Raw genomic sequence first — 17,479 nt, 5'->3', positions numbered from 1 at the left:
AAAAACGATGATTAATGTTTTTAGATGTTTTGTACATTTTAATCAAATTTAACTGTACTGCAAGGGATCGAGCCAAAAGATTTATTGACATTTTGGAAAAGGAGTTAAGAAGCAACACTTTGTGAAAACCAGCGGAACCTGAGCTGAACTGACACGTTTTGTGTAATGTAAAAGAACTCGGGTCCGCAAATGATCCCAGGACCGCAAATGATCCCCAAATTGAACCGCAAATGATCCCGGACCGGAAATGATCCCTATATTGGACCGCAAATGATTTATATCAGAGGAAGGTGAGAACATGTACAAAAATTATGAACTAAAAAACATGTTTTATCATTATACAAAAAAATATTCCACAGTTGCTGTTTTGTTCTTCGAACGGTACAGATCGTTTTCACTGTCACGCAATAAAAAAAATAATAAATCGAAAACCAACCAATGGAAAAGCTAAGAAATTGTGATGTACGCTATAGAAGATAACTAAATAAGACACTTCTCCGAGTTTTAGGCCTGCGCGTTTCCCCAAACTTCAGAAATTCGTCGTAAATGTTTCCCAGAAATTTACAGAGCCCAGTAAGTAAACGCCATGTTGGTATAGAGTGGGACGTAAGGGTTTGCGGTGATGCGGTTTTGCGTTATTTTTGGTGCGGTTTTACGGAAATCTTTATTTTAAACTGCGGTATTGCGGTTTTATAGGACTAAGCAGTTTGCGGTTTTCATAAATTTTGGATCGCGATAATCGGTAAAAAAGAGAGTGCAGCCGTCTGCGCTTTCCAGTTATGGCAATTACTACTCGGATCCTGACGCTCTCGATGACTTTTAATCTCTTGTTTATGTTTTGCAAGGGACCATTGTTGTGCAAGCAAGCTTTGCCGTTTGTCATTTCCGCTTTTTCCAGTTTATAATTGGTATGAATAGCAATTTTATCCAATGATACGTCGACTTGTTGACTTTCCGGGCTGGGAATCTTTCGCTCAGATTTCCTACATTATTTTCCGTGGCCTCGTGCTGGACAATGTCTGCCGAGCAAGAAGAAGTGGTTTATGAGGATGGTCGGGAAGAGACGATGTTACTTAGAGGAGAGATTGGAAGCTCGGCGACGTTTCTTCTGGGAGCAAGAACTCGCTTCGGGAGAGTTATAACGCTTCAACAATCGTTTGCTTTACTGAACACTTCATGAGGCTGACTACGTTGTCTTCGGGTTATTCAAAATTTTTCTTGGAAAGATTTTAAATGAAATTTAAGGTTGATTCAGTCGAATTGCCACATGAAATGGGTGTTCCGAGCTCGTATCCGGGATATTTGAGCTTGAAAACTATCATCTTGACGAATTTTCGCCAAAAAAGACTCGCGGAAAGCTTGCGTTAGCTTGCGTTGTGGAACATTCGAGTGGTTTCCAGTGCTGAAGTCGTAAACATCGATGTTTTTCAATTGTGTAACTCAGCAGTATTCGTGTAGGCGCGAGCGCACTTATATTAGTTCCACAGCAGCATAACGAAGTCAGTCCCATGGACGTGTGTCAATTATTGGTCTTTTACGGAGTCATGGAAGTCGTCGATACTCGTCAGAGTGCATGATGATAAGATCAGTTATAATACTACAGTATTATTTTATGAGTGCGATGATCATACGTTGATTAACATTAACCTACACTCCTGTCAAACTAAATAAGGTCGTATTTCTAATGGAATGGCGAACTAGAAGTAATGATGACGGCACCGTAGCACATTTGTAACTACGGTTTCGGTATTTTGGTAAATTTCCATGCGGTATTGCGGTTTTTTACGTTTTTTTTACGCGGTTTTGCGGTTTTCGGACCCCCCTTACGCCCCCCTCTGGTATACATCCGTGGTACACCAATATGGCGGCTGGAATGTGGTGTAAGCATCTGGAACTTACTTTGGCTTTCTAGGCGACTGATTATTAGTACTAAACAAACAAGCATTTATATAAGCACTTTTCCTAATGCTCTAACTTCTAAAAGGGCTCAAAATCATGAGATAAGTATATATTTTTCAACAAACTCGATCGTAGCCTTATGTCACGCAACCTTCATAACCCTGAAATTCAAAATGCTCTGGTTTCCAAACGAAGCACGCTAATTGTAAACAGATATAAATACAAACACACCGCCTCTTATGCCTGATGAGGATAAAAATACGTCTCGTGAAGACGATCTATTGAATTAGAAGTCTTAGAAAAACACATACTTGTAAACACTCTCGAAATCCCAGTGGCAATAGTATCAAACATCTATCAAACAGCTAACTTGTCAAAACGAAGCGCAAGCCTTGGCCTTGCTTGGTCATGCATGAAGCTGAACTTCGTAACTATAGCTTGGAATTTTGGCTTCTTAGAATACCCAAGTAGTCATTTCCGAGGAATCAAAGCCAAAATACGACCGAGGAAAAATTACAAAATAAATTTGTTCAAATTTTCAGTGCTACACACTAGGTGTTTTACAACGTGATGAAGCGTTGTGGGCTTGTAGGTCTACTCAAGTGACAGCGTCTTCCTTAATAGTTGCTTCATGGTTAGATTTTAGTTTGAAACTTTAGACGAGTGGCGTTAATGGCTGATAAAATGTGATTTAACTAGAACACCGAACTATCAGTGTTTAACAAAGGAGGATATGTAGTGTATGTTGCACTGATTTTACTGAGAATTGCAAAGAAATGTAAGCCAAGTCGTGTTTTGATGATTGAGTGGTGATATTCATAACATCGTAGTTAGCAACAAAATTTAGTCGAAAGTATGAAAAAAAGCAAGTTGTAAGCCACTATAATTATAAGATGGCTTTAATAAAAACATCGGTATTCACGAACGCCAATTCCCTATCCACACCATCCCACCATCCATGCCATTCCTTATTTTTTAGTCGGGATCATTTGCGGTCCCTATTGGGGATCATTTCCGGTCCGGGATCATTTGCGGTCCAATTTTGCGATCATTTGCGGTCCGGGATCATTTGCGGTCCTGGGATCATTTGCGGACCTGTACAGTTGAACGAAAAAAGGTCACGCGGCTGCTTCAAAATAAATTTAATGTACGTTTTGAGCTACAGTACACTGTTTGTTTTGATTTGTCACGTGCACGGATTGACAGACATGGTTCGAGTTATCGTGGGTAAAATTATATAGAAAATGACCTGAAGAGAAACGGAAATTGTTTCGAGTTAGCAGGAGGTTCGAGTTATCGAGAGTTCGTGGTTACCGAGGGTAAAATTAAAGTAAATGTATTACGGAAATCGATTTTGGTTCGAGTTAGCGCTACCCTGGTTCAGATTAATGTTAAATTGCCATAATCAGAATTTATGACGGACATTTGTTGGTTTTCTTTTCGATATTGCTGAAAAAGTGGCTTCTTCTTAAAAACATACCCATATCAAGACTAGAGTGCAAAAACCATACTCTATTTATGACCAAAATGGCTACAACTGATACCCTATTTATGACCAAAACGGCTGAAAAACCATACCCTTTGAGGGGGCATATACCTATATAGCCCATATAAAACCTGGTTCTTATACCCCACCGACCTATCTGCGACATAGTCGCCAGTTGGAACTGGAAATGTTCGCCGATCTCAGTGTTCCAGTGGGTTCCCGGCCGGCGCATCTGCGATGGATCGCCGACGTACTCATATTTGCGCGAAATACAAATCGAAGGGACGCAATTTTCAACCATTCCAGCCGTAAATATGGATGGAATTGTCTTACTGGAGTACGTTGCGTCTGCAGATGATGTTCACATAGTATTTTCATCGCCGACAATCACCTACAACCACCGGCTTGCCTACGAAGTTGACTCAGCTCCCTCAGCTCAACTTAGCAGGCAGCCTGGGACAATGCCTGAGACAGATTATGATTCGACGATAAATGTTCACATATGTCCCAGACCCTCCCAGGTAGGCCTAAGGGAGAACCCCTCCCCCGGGATATTTTGATCCACTTTCGATTCATGCCTTCACGGATTGATATTCTAGTTGAAGTCTGTTGAGACCGGACCGAACCTCCCTCTTCGTACCTTCTGGCAGGAAATTTACAGGTAGTTAGGTAGTCAGCCATTAGCAATTTTTACAACTAATAATAACTTGAATTTGTTAGCACGCGAGGGCAAAACGCGCGAGAATTCCTCTCATGCATGGCTAACCATGAATTGAAGAAAGAAAGCTACAAGACCGAGGAATTCTATCGCACTGCTAAACCTTTTACAACCTGGTTGTAATGGCGTTTTGCCATCTCGCGCTAAAAAAGTCGGTGATCTTCCGGAGGGGTGTTCCACAAACATTTGGGTGGGAGTGTGCGCGCGTCGACACATTAAACCCAAACAATGCTATTTTCCCTACTCTTATTCAAACCTGTTCCTTACATTTAAATCGATATACACTATATTCAGACAAGGCCTTACCCAACAAGTGCCTCGGTTCAGACGAGACACATAAACTAGAAAAATAAAAAAGTTAGCTAAAGTTAGTAATAAGCCCAAGCTTATCACCTTGTCTAGATGATATATGCTTTTGGTTCCACACTCTCGTATTCTCGGTATCAGTCTGGAACTAGCTTACAATAGAGGCTCATGCGGAGGAATATCATTAAAAAGAGAGTAATATTATTTGCATTTGAAGCGACTTCCCGAATTAGCCTTAGTTGCAAGCTAGTTCCAGTCCAAAACCGAGAACACAAATATAGTCTAATACTGACCGGAATATGCAAACATTTTTCAACCCAAAATGTTCAAATTCAGACCAAACTGGCTTCAAAACTACAGGTATACCCTCACCAATAAATCCGGTCTAACGAAATGTTCCCAAAAACAGCTTAAAACAGCTTAAAACGGCATTCGATAGAATCTACTACGGCGGACTAACATCCAGACCGACCTGCAGACTCTCCCCTTGGATGTGCGTGGTGTCAGCTGCTCCTTGCCTCACAGTACCCCGGCACAGTGCGTCCTGCAAGGCGCATCACAGGAATTCAACTGAGATAATTCTCAGTAAGGCTGTTACATTTTGCGTTGTTATATTTCGCGTTAAAGAAGCTGTTACATTTTACGTTATAAAGTTGTTAAAATCCCGTTAAAGAAAGTGTTACCGGTACATTTTGCATCAAAAGTTCATACAATTCGAGTTAATGTTACATTTTGCGTTAACATTAGATTTTGCGGCGTAACATGGATCTAGCAGGGCACGCAAAGTCTGATACTCGCCGGGTGATACTCACCTAAACGGGATTTTGTGGCTCAGGCCCCGTCCACTCCGGGGGGGGGGGGAGGGCTAGGGACTCCCATATAAAAAGGACGCGGGTGCTCGTCGGCAATTTTGAAACTGAACCCCAAAGAGATACCAACATCCTAATTTTTGGGCGTGGCGTGAAATTTTTTTTCACCCCGTAAGAGCCTGTGCTGTATTCTTGGGGAAGACAGTTTATTCTCACAGTGCCTTTGTAATTGAGTACCGGAAAATTTTATGTCCGGGGGGTAACCCTGCGATGGAAGCCAGCATCCCATCCAGTGCGGAGTAGAAATACTCCTAGTCGCTTCGTGTTACAGAAACCAGAGGTAAGCGCTGGATGATGGGCCACTTGGCTCGTACACTGTATGCAGACTTTACCTTTACTGTATCGCGTAACGATGTTATAATTAAGTTACTTCTTGTTTAATGAGTTACAAAATATACCCAGAATCAACTCCAATCCACCCTTTAATACCGTTTGCTGTAGGATCTGTTACCTGATCTCGCTACTACCTACTATTGCTGACTACAAAGCTACTGGTCGAATTGTAAAAATAAAATTAATCTTGATATCACATTAAAAAGATGAAAAGTTTTGTCTTCTTTAACCCCAAAATGTCAACCAAAAAAAATCCCGCTCCTTGTCTTACTGCTCGTCATAAATTCTAAATTCGTACTTTGCAGTACCTCACGTCCAAGCAAACTTGTTGGATCGACCCAACCATTACTGTCAAAATTCTATTGGATTAGATACTTCTTTTTAGAGGCTTTTAAAACAGAGAAAGAAAGAATTCTTGCACGCCTTGCGTGCCTATGTTACATTTCGACGATACATTTTCCAACCAGGATGATGCCAGCTGTGTGGTCAGACCAATGTCTCACCAGTGCAGCTTTTGACTGAACCTCTTGAAAACAATCATAAACCAACTCAAGGAACCTTATATGCGAGTAAGTGAGGACACACAGTGGCACGTCTGTCTCGTTTTCTTCACCTGGTATTGTCTTTGAAAAAAAACAGTGTTGGGTCAGAGATCCTGACTGAATTCAAGTGCTGAAAAACCTTCGCTGCTCCATTGTCCGACAAACCACAAATGAACTGGAAAACACTCCCCATGGTCTCACACTTCTCAAAGGTGTCGACGGGTTGTTCAATTCCACCGAGATTTCCTCCAGGAAGACATGTGTACGTGATGTACCACGCTGTTATGAATTCTTGAACCCTCTTGTGGATAAAGGACACCATACCTGCTGGTCGATGGATTTCTGCATAAATGGAACCAATGGATGCTAACGGGCAGCTGATCACACTCGAACAAATGGTCCTTCAAAATACATTCTAAAGCCACCTTTCCGATTTCAGGGAGGACCACTTTGAAAACGTGTACTTTGCCAAAGCGAGTAGGAGACTCTTTCCCTTGATTGTAATCCAAAACGTACTGGACAATCGCCAAATACAATTTTGTTTCAGTGTCAGGAAAGCTCCTCAACTTGCCCTTTTTCCACAGGGTGCAAAAGAAAAGAAGAAGCAATGGAACTCTCGCTAGGTCCTCCAGTCTTTTCCCCAAAAGATGAGGCCTCAGCACTTTTGCTCCTGCTTTGCCACCAAGCATTCTGCTCATCAAGGCCTCCCTGTCCTCCTCACTAAACCCGGTGATCTCAGCCCCCCCCCCCCCCCCCCCCGAGGGTACTTTCAGAAAAGTTGGGTGGGGGTGTGTGGCCCACCTCCCCAAACCCCTACCCTATTTATGACCAAAATCTGCGATTTTTGCTACCCTATTTATGACCTGGCCAAAAATTCGATACCATATTTATGACCGTTGCGGCTGGCACAGTTGCCCTAAGCATAAGTTATGAGGGGCTTTTTTTCTGACGGTCTTATTGATAATGATGAAAAAGTAGCTTCTTCCAGGAAACAAACCCAATTCGACGAGTGACTAATGACATCTCGAAGGTTTTGGCATTTAGAGACTTCTTTGAGATTAACGGCAACCAAAATCTCGAACGTCTTCAGGATATCTTTCTGTTTGTCTCCCGTTGTCGCGTCATCAAGTTCAGCCCTGTCTTAAGCCAGTGTCTTCACGAAAGTGCTCTTCCCGATACCCGTCCGCGCTTGCACGAGTATCCTCTTTGGGACAACACCGTTCTTGTTTGCAGTGAAAATATCTGTGTAATGGTTAAGCTTTGACTGTGATGACCCAGCTGGCGTTTGTTCCTCTTTTACCCAGGACAGTCGAGTGTAGATGTCATGAATGTCCATTGGGCAGGTTTTAGAACACACAGGTGGGCGCTGTGGCGGTTCTTTTGTAATTTTCTGGGAGTTTACTACGACAGGAGTTCACTTAAAAATGTCCTCAGGCGATGCATCTGAATATCAACGATAATGAATTAAGGGGTCAATCCAAATGATAGTACAACTAGAGAAGTAGTAAAGTTTTATTTTACAAAACAATTTGTGCAAAACGGTAACCTATCAGTGTCTAGCCTTCCTAAAAGGCTAGAGTGAGAGGGTGATGGGGGGAGGAAGAGAAGACGAGGAAGGTCCAACACAAAGCAATACATTGACTCGCGTCGCACGTCGAAAACCTGGATGTTGCGCAAAACTCATATGTTACTGGAAATTAAGACATAAAACTGTACCTAACGAAGCACGAGGCAGGTGGAAATGATTTCTTATTTCCAAGTTCTTTATGAATAGGAAGATTTCTAGAAAGCATTCAAAAGTTCTTTCAAGGCGGATATCGTAGTAAAAGAAACACACATTTCTGTATGTGCATGTTATTGTTTTGATCACATACTGCGTTGCATGGTGCGATAACTGTAAAACACAATGTGAACATGTGCGGCTCCTACCTAGTTTTTAATCAAGTATAACGAGGTGAGAACGTTTCTTACATAGCCTTACCTAAACACGAGTGGGGTTGGGAAAATTCGAGACAGTTATGCAAACCCGAGACGCAGTCACGGGTTTGCATAACTTTCGAGAATTCTCCCAGCCCCCTGAGTGTTTAGACGAGGCTATGTAAAAATGGAAATAAGTCCTCTATTGCTTTAACAAATTATTTCTCAAAAACTAATTCGACAAATGAAGGGCAATTGCGTTTATTTACTTCTTGATCCCAAAAGATTTTCTCAATACACGCTCTAGACAATCATCTTTCCTACAAGCCAATCAAAACGCGCATCTGACCACACATGAACCAATGCGGAAAATTCGCGTTACAAAAGTCAAAATCAAGTTGAAAGTGCCGTTCTTAACAACGGTTTTGCAACTAATTGGCTTATACCGTCAAAAGGTGAGACAGGGCTGTCCGTTGTCCCCTTATCTGTTTATTCTCTCAGCAGATATCCTGGCGCATAAAATCCGACAAGACCCAGAATTCAAAGGAATTAAGCTGTTCAGAAATGATGTAAAACTGTCGCTCTTTGCGGATGACACCAACAATTCACTGCTGACTTAGCCTCTGTGAGAAGAGGCTTAGAAATAGTAGAAGAGTTTGGGAACATAGCCGGTTTATGTTTAAAGGTTAAGAAAACAAAAGCGATCTGGCTTGTGAAATGGGCAAAGAGTAGGAGCAAACCCTCTTGGAATGAAGTGGAGGCGCAGTCCCGTCAAGATACTCGGCGTTCATTTCTCGTGCGACGTCAAAGGAAATGATGAGCTTAATTCTAATCAAAAGCTGAAAGTATTACAAACAAAACTCGATATGTGGAGTTCTCGAGATCGGACTCTTTTTGGAAAAGTTATGATAATCAAAACCCTCGGGATATCTCAGCTAATTTATTCCGCATCAAATCTCCCCGTCCCCGCAGGAATCGAAGACTCGGTTAAAACCAAATGCTTTAAGTTTCTTTTGAGAAAAACGAAAGACAAAATAAAAAGATCAGGACTATACCATGACACTGATAAAGGAGGATTACGTATGACTGACATGGGTCTAATGTTTAAATCACTCAAACTTGCTTTGATCCCTAGGATGCTGTCCGCAGGCAAGAAAAATTGGTGTACAGTTCCAGACCACTTCTTCAGAAAAATGGGAGGATTAAATCTCCTACTCAGGTGCCATTACAATGTCAAATACTTTGACAAATTACCGGGTTTTTTATAAATCTATCCTTGAGTTTTTCAGTGAACTGAAAACTCTTCATGGATATGACCAATCACAGGATTTAGCTCTTTTCAACAATAAAGACATTAGTTGGCGGGAGGCCGGTATATTTTCATGAATGGTTAGAGGAGTTAGCTCAATGAAACGGAAAATTCTTAACTTTTAAGGAATGTTCTGATACATACGGATGTCAGACTAATTTTCTTTAATATTATCAAGTACTAAGCGCCATACCAACTCGTTTATTGACAAAGGCAAAAGACAATGCATGCCACTCTTAACAAGCTATTCTTCACAAGCGGTGAAGAAATATTTAAATTCAATGATAATGTTGAAATTCATCTGGTAAGAACTTAAATACGAATGTCACTGCGCTTGATCACTCTTGAAAATCACGTGAACTTGCCCGATTTGGCAGCCCGAGAACATGGTTGAGAAATTGAATTGCTCATCATGCCTTGTGAAGTTTTGCTGGTTAGGAATCATAGCACAAGCCACGGATCCAGATTGTTGAAGTTGTTGCTGATTCCCTCGTAAGACTTGCATTTGCTGATCGGCTGGTGTGGCTTTTGGATTCAGGGTAGATGAGAGAACATTACTGCACTCCTGGAGCTGCTGCGAAGATGGACGAGCGTCGTAGCTCTTGAGGGAATTTTCATTCCCGTGGCTTGACAGGGAATTTGACAAACCAGCATCCGACCACAGTGTTACAGCTGTTGCCCTGATGCAGTGATTGGTATAAACGTGAGAAAGATTAGCCTTTTTGCTGAGCTCTTCCATCATGCTACCGAGCTTGTTTACGCCTAGACATCGATTTTCGAACCACACTGATTCTTCTGGCCCATTCCAGTACCGCTTCGGAAACTGGAAAAAAGCGTTGCAAGCAGGGTTGAGTTTCCTGCAGTAAAGTTGGAGGGCATTAAATCCATCACTCTGATGCTCTGTCTGGTACATTCTTCTACGTTTCTCGTAGTTTGTGGCGGTGTCATATTTCCCTCCTTGGTGTGTTTTTCTTGACTCGTCATGGGCCATGGTTGCGTACCAGTTGTTGCCTTCATCCTGGAGGAATAGGAAACTGGCCTTCGTCAATTTTCTCTGTCCTTCCCGTCCAAGTCGAGGGAAATACAGGGCGACATGAAACCAGACGTTATATAGGAGACCTCGAGGAGTTTTTGGATTAATAACAGCGCTCTCTTTCAGACGCCGAAGGTCTTCACGCCCAATGGCGTGCTTCTTTATCTTTTTCAGTTTGGCGTCTAACATCCGGTTGGACGGCTGGAAAGCAGAGGACTTACCTTGGTAATTGGGCCATTCTTGAAAGACAGCAGCATCGTTCAGAATGTTAGCCACAACTGAAGCCGCCATGACACTGGCAAAAACCCCCCACTCATCAGCAGTTAAAGATTGACTGCCATCTTTGTAGTCTTTGATACCTTTAACGACAACCCATTCTGTCTTTAGGTCATGGGCTGCGGTAAACAGACCTGTAATACAACAATGCAAATACGGTGATAAATAATGCCCTCCCAAGAAAATAAATAAAACTAAAAAAACTATACATAAACCAATATGGTCCTTGTAGAATTGATTCATATGCATCTTAGACCTTGATTCATTAATAAATTGATCACCTTTGCTAAAAAATCGGTTGGGCAAAACGTTGCACTGTGTTGCCACCCTGCTGGAAAATGTCAAACAATGTCGTATATATGGAGCTGGACAATGTTTCCCGGAATGAAGCCCACGCACATCGCCATTTCCCGGATGATTTCGCTTCTTGCGATCATTTTACTACCTTGCTGTAATAGACTGGTTTATTCATGAATAGAAGCCTCCTGTGAAGGTGGTGGTCAGCACTTAATATACTTTGATGGATCAATAAGGCCACTCTAAACTTCAGTGTTTAGACATTCACGTTCCCAAAACCAAATTTGTGGAGTTAGTACATGTATATTTAGTTCTTTTGAATCTCAAAATATTTCAACATCAACATGCCGCATTCGTTGGCCACACAGAACAAAACATGTTACAGCCTGAAAAAAGAGAGAAGGTAATGAAGTAGCTTGACCAGAATTTTATTTTCAAAACTCGCGGCATGTCTTTCTCAGTAGTTACTAGAAATTTCTTAAGTAGCTGTTATGAAAAAAGGCTGAGCGAATTTATTCAATTTTTTCCAAATGTATTCATCGAAGAGCCTCCTTGGGAAAACGCACTGAAGTGTAATGATCACCTGAGGTGTGCAGGTGAAAAAAAAAAGAACATTATATACAAGTTTAGTTTCAAGTTCGTACCATTAACGTTTTGAAGCAGACATCTGACAAACTCACCTTCCCCCTCCATTTCAACTGCAATTGCCTCAGCGCATCGCGGGTTAATGTCCTCACTAACCCCCTCTGGCCAACTCAATAAGTCACTATCACAGTGTACTCTTACTTCCAGAGCACCTGGGTTTTCTAAAGGTGCCTGCCAGCCGTCAGCTGCATGTCTAATGAGGTTGCTAACGTCTCTGCTTGCAGGGGTTTTGTAGACGGCTGTTGTTAACTTTGAGGAGACAACTACATCTCCTAGTTTGCCTTTATCATGATTCAATCCAATGCAGGCCCCCACCGAAAATACAGCCTTGGGTCTCAGTACATGGACAGCGTCTTTTGCGACGGTTAGAGACCCACCAGGAACAGCAGAACCTTTGGAAGACCTCATCAGTGCAACTTTCAACTTCTTCCCACCACCATTACCCAAGAAGCCAAAGTAAACGCAACCAACTTCTCTGGAGTAACTCCTAAAGGGCTTTTCGAGATAGGAAAAAAATCCTAGGAACTCACAATCCTCCACTGTCAGTACTAGAAAATCGACAGGGAGTTCAACATCGTTCCATTTACTCCACGTGTTGGGAAGATCACTTAACTCTGGGACTTTAAAACTGAGCAGTGGAGGGTGGTTATAGCAGTCCTGTGTACCAAGTCTTTTACTGTGTTTAGAGTCTGCTGCTGAAAAGATAACATGCAAGGTAATAGTAAGCATAATATCTCTACACTGAGAGGTGCAGTGGCCTAAAGGTTAGTGGGCTGAAACCCACAAGAGCAGTCTGGGTTCGAGCCCTGGGCTGGGTCATAATCATCATCACTGCTCTTTGTGGCAGTAGGCCCATAAGGCGATGACATTTTGTTTCCACTGTTTCCTATCCCCGGCTACCACTCTCATGGTATTTCAGTCATTCCACCCTGCCTGCCGGCTCTCCTCCTCTACTGTCCTCCTTCAGGCCTTTCTAGGTCTGGCATAAGTCACTGAGGTGATTTTGGACAAGACACTAAACTCGCACAGAGCCTCTCTCCACCCAGGTTTATAAATGGGTACCAGGCAAATTTAATGGTGGAGGTAGCCCTGCAATGGACTAACATCCCATCCAGAGAGAAAGACGGGGTGAGTGGAGTAAAAATACTTCCCAGTTCCTTCATGCTGTGAATACTGGAGAGAAGAACCGACCTGATGGGCCACTCAGGGCTCGAATGCAGACTTTACTGAGTGTATGGTGAGAATCAGGAACCTTAAACAATAACAACGGTAATAAAAGGACTATGCTGTACGCCTTCATCAAAATGAATTAGTGTTAATCTTCATTGTGGAATTTATTATGAATTTTCCCCTATAATGTAGAAGACAGTGTTATTATCAAATTATAATGATAACCTGTTTTTTCCACAGGTGTGAGATTGGCTTGTTTAGGATCTGGGGTACTCCAACTGGTTGACAATTTTCTTTTCCCCTCTCCTGATTTATCTGTTAGAAGGAAAAAAATGCAAGATTATGACCATATCCCTTGACTTATACACAACATACTTTAGAAAAGTGACTTACAATGTTCAGAATACATGCATGTACATGACAACATTGCACATAATTGAAGACATGATTGATCATCGCAGTTATACACACAACTTAAGCAGTTGTAAAATTAAAGCCTGAAAAAAAACTCAGACAAGAACGGGATTCAAACTCATGACCTCTGCGATACCGGTGGAGTGCCCTACCAACTGAGCTATCAAGCCAACTGGGAGCTGACAACATTTGTGAGTTCGTAATAAACCAGTAGATGGTGAAGAATACAAATGAATATATGAAAGTTCATATATTTGAACTGCGAAGAATGATATGAAGACATGATTGATCATCGCAGTTATACACAACTTAAGCAGTTGTAAAATTAAAGCCTGAAAAAAAACTCAGGCAAGAACAGGATTCGAACCCAGGACCCCTCCAATACCGGTGCAGTGTCCTGTAAACTGAGCTATCAAGCCAACTGGGAGCTGACAACATTTGTGAGTTTGTAATATAGTAATACCAGTAGATGGTGAAGAATACAAATGAATAATTACAAGAAAGTGTAAATATTTGAACTGGAGAGAATGATATGAAGACATGATTGATCATCGCAGTTATACACACAACTTAAGCAGTTGTGAAATTAAAGCCTGAAAAAAATTCAGACCTGAACGGGATTCGGACCCATGACCTCTGCGATACCGGTGCAGTGCTCTACCAACTGAGCTATCAAGCCAACTGGGAGCTGCCCACATTGTGAGTTTGTAATATACCCATAGATGGTGAAGAATACAAATGAATGTATGAAAGTTCATATATTTGAACTGCGAAGAATGATATGAAGACATGATTGACTATCGCAGTTATACACACAACTTAAGCAGTTGTGAAATTAAAGCCTGAAAAAAAATTCAGGCCTGAACGGGATTCAAACCCATGACCTCTGCAATACCGGTATCGTTATGGCATGGCAGAAGTATCGCAGAGGTCATGGTATCGCAATGGTTCGAATCCCATTCAGGCCTGAATTTTTTTTCAGGCTTTAATTTCACACCTGCTTAAGTTGTGTGTATAACTGTGATGATCAATCATGTCTTCATAGTGTGAATTTTTTCCAGACTATAAAAGTACATGTACATGTAGCTATCTGAAGCCTGTTTGATTGTGACAAAACCACAACTTTGAATATGTACAAGAAATTTTAAAGAACTCCAATGATCTACTTGATTAAAATTATGAACTCAAGAAGAAACTGCAGTTTTTTTAACTCCAGCCTTTTTGGTGTATAAATTTTAACTCAAGTCTTCGTACACATGTAAAACCATATTAAAACACGGCAAATGCAACCAAAGAAAATGTGCCAGGCACATCATGCACCTGAAAATCAAGGGAAACTGGGACCTACTGTACTTATAGTAATGGAGCCCAAAAGGTGTTCACACTTTTTGTAGTGATTAATTTTCAAAACTGTTTACATGTAAAACTGGTAAAGACATGTAAGTGTAGGCTCACCAGAAGGAAAGAAATACACTAACTAAAGTTTAATTTCATGTTGTAGCAATGAGCATTGAGAAATGCACTATCTAACTATGAGATGCCTGAAAATCATGCTACCTTACTCAAATTTGTTGAAATAAACCAGGTAGGTAAGTTAATGATTCAGAGGAGCCCTAAATTTTGCTCCAGAATTCAGGAAAATACATCTCTGAAAGTGAAGAATTTCAAAATTTTCTGTTAGGCTGTTTTGGCCTTCCAATTTAGTTACCTGGTTTGTAAACCTGTTCTTAACCCCCCTGCAAAACATTTTTATTGAAACCCCTGAGCCCATATAATGTTGTACATGTATATTAGTTTAGAGAATTCAGACTCAAGCCACAGATTTCACTTGGGGTTAGCTGACATTCCCCCAGCACTTAAGTATCAACTTACTTGATGGTGTTGAGTTACTGACATTGTTTGACTGAGTTGGGACTCTGACTGACGGTGGAAACTTGGGTGAAGGATTACATGTACATCAACTGCAAGGCTGCATCAGAAAGAAGGAAAGAAAACATGCATGACTGTAAGTCAAAACAAGAATTGTTAGTGGTGATTTATTACATGTAGCTTAGAAAAATGCACCTTTAAGTATGAGCAAAGCCAGCATCTTTAATGAAACAATACAATACAAAGGGGGACTTAAATTTCTGATTAGTTGTTTCCTGGAAGTTGTTGTTTAAAGACTGTGGTCAATGAAATGAAGCCACAAAGAGGAAGAATTGTATTTTATGTAGCATCAATGCCATGTGGAGGCGTGGTGGCAGCACTCATCTCTGGATCTAATGGTCTGAGTTCGAGCCCTGGATGGAGACATTGCGTTGCATTCTTGGGCAAGACACTCTATTCTCACAGTGCCTCTCTCCTGACCCAGGTGTATAAATAGGTACCAGCAAACTTATAATGCTGGGAGTAACCGGCCCATCCAGGAGGGTAGAAATACTGCTACATATAGTTGGGATAAGCTCTGGCCTGATAGGCCACTTGGTTTGTATGGACTTTACCAGTAGCTACCAATGCCACTGACCCTCAAGATGAATGTTCTACATTTCAAAGAAATATGTATCTCAGTAGTACAACCACAGTGTTTTGACAAATCACTTCAAAAACTAACCATGAATGTGATTAAGTGCAACTTAGTTTAATTGGCAGGTATGTTAGCTTGCTACTGTAGTTATTGGTTCAAAAGAGGCACGCAACAGCTGCTAACCCAATTAACAAATAAGTTGGATTGTGTTATAATATTATCACACAGGCAAAATACTTGCCTGTACTTTGTTTGTACTTGCCTAATACTTTCATGGTTCTGATTGGTTTACAGGTAGTTGATAAATTTTCCAACAGTTACTGCAGTTTTTGCTGATTTGGGCCACACAAACAGAATAAATTATGCTTGCATACAATAGCCAGGGCTTCTGGACCAATCATAATCTAGAATTCTTTTCACTGTCTCTGCCAGAAACTGATCTACAGTGTACAAAAATAGTTACAGTGTAACATATTGTTTCTAAGTAATAATATTAGTTGTTACCTCATTTTGACTGTTGTGGGAGTCCATTGAGTCTGCAGGTGACTGTGAATAATGACCAACTCTTGATAAAGATGCAGCTGAAGGACTGGAAGGTGCATACCAAGTGGATGGAGTAGCTGATCTAACTACTTGTGATGAAGAAAAAGCAGCTGGTGTTTCTGGTGAAGAATAGGGTCTGCATGATGCAGTCTCTGAGCTGACGTCACTGGCAGTCGATTTGCCTGATGATTTTCTTTCCCCTGTGTTGTCCATTTGTAGCAATAGTGGTTCATACAATCACTCAATCAGCATTTGGTGGAAACCTCAACAATAATATTAGAAGAACAAGGATTGCTAATTATTGTTAATCATAAACAATTATTTTTACAATTATATCTGCAATTATTTTGTATGTTACTTTCATGCATTTCTTATTGTAGGGCAATACTAAAAGATGGAATCCGGAATCCGGAATCCGGAACCCAGAATCTGCAATCCACAATCCACAATCCACAATCTGCAATCTGCAATCCACAATCCAGAATACAGAATTCACTTCAGTAATGTCTAATAAATAAATATAGGGAGAAATTATTTTGTTGTCATTTATTTTCTTTGCTTTACTTCAACCACAAACTGTGATTGTTAAAAAAATTTGACTAGTTTTGAACAACCCCTAGCTATACATCTGGCCTGGTTGTTCAAAAGCTTGATAAAGCTATCGGCCATTGGGTAAATCCCTATCCAGTCAGGGTCAGTGATTTTTTGGGTGGATAGAGTTACCCATAGCCTGTGAGCAGGCTCTAGTGTCTGGGTTTCCCACTCAAATGCTGCTTTCTTACTTTTTGCGTTGGCATGTGAGGGAGTGTTTTCTCACAGCTTCGTCACTAGTGCCCTAAGCCCAAACACAAGAGTCCACTCGCAGGCTAAGTTACTGTACCCATCTTCTGTTCAACCTGACCCTGGCAAGAGTGCGGTTCTTGTCTAGATCAAATTGCTCTGAGAAGACTAGTGAGTAGCACAACAGCTACAAGCTATTGCAGTGAGTTTCTGGCAGTCTTTTCACATCTTTTAACAACACGTTATCTGATCCGTTCTCAATCAAGAAGCAGGTGGAAGTAAGTGTGCAACATTTCTATAAATTGTTTTAATATGATGGCTGACAAGAATATCTAGTGGTGTTTTGTAACAGTATCACTGTGGAAATAGTGTTGATCTGGAATTACATGTAGTAATTTATCTGTTGAGAAAAAGATATTTATTTAGACAAGCCAGG

At 41.1% G+C, this 17,479-nt stretch overlaps 1 protein-coding gene, 1 long non-coding RNA gene and 2 pseudogenes across 3 annotated transcripts in view; all 4 read right to left on the bottom strand.

Annotated features, from left to right (window-relative positions):
• Positions 1-5,682: 5,682 nt before the first annotated feature.
• On the bottom strand, positions 5,683-6,902 carry LOC149105946 (uncharacterized; annotated as a pseudogene).
• A 3-nt stretch (positions 6,903-6,905) lies between these two features.
• On the bottom strand, positions 6,906-7,946 carry LOC149105945 (uncharacterized; annotated as a pseudogene).
• A 1,582-nt stretch (positions 7,947-9,528) lies between these two features.
• On the bottom strand, positions 9,529-15,171 carry LOC149105944 (uncharacterized; the record flags this gene model as incomplete). The annotated part of the gene is made up of 4 exons (XM_089298873.1): positions 9,529-10,822; positions 11,666-12,325; positions 13,026-13,115; positions 15,087-15,171. Coding segments are annotated over 4 exons (1,953 nt in total), but the record flags the coding sequence as incomplete, so codon positions are not given.
• The window catches only part of LOC149105943 (uncharacterized), an 8,087-nt gene continuing 5,690 nt past the window's right edge, over positions 15,083-17,479 (bottom strand). Inside the window, exons 2-3 of one of the 2 annotated variants that reach the window (XR_016210080.1) lie at positions 16,225-16,526; positions 15,083-15,183 (exon numbers count right to left, since the gene is read on the bottom strand). This is a non-coding gene — a long non-coding RNA (uncharacterized LOC149105943). The remainder of the gene's footprint in view (positions 15,184-16,224; positions 16,527-17,479) is intronic. The other variant, XR_016210081.1, reaches the window with a different exon arrangement.

This window comes from Orbicella faveolata, unplaced genomic scaffold (assembly GCF_042242905.1).
Source record: "Orbicella faveolata isolate gen_17 unplaced genomic scaffold, um_ofav_v1 contig_30, whole genome shotgun sequence".
NCBI lineage: Eukaryota > Metazoa > Cnidaria > Anthozoa > Scleractinia > Merulinidae > Orbicella > Orbicella faveolata.
The sequence above is the reverse complement of the archived record's forward strand: the minus strand, read 5'-3'. Positions and strand labels throughout refer to the sequence as shown.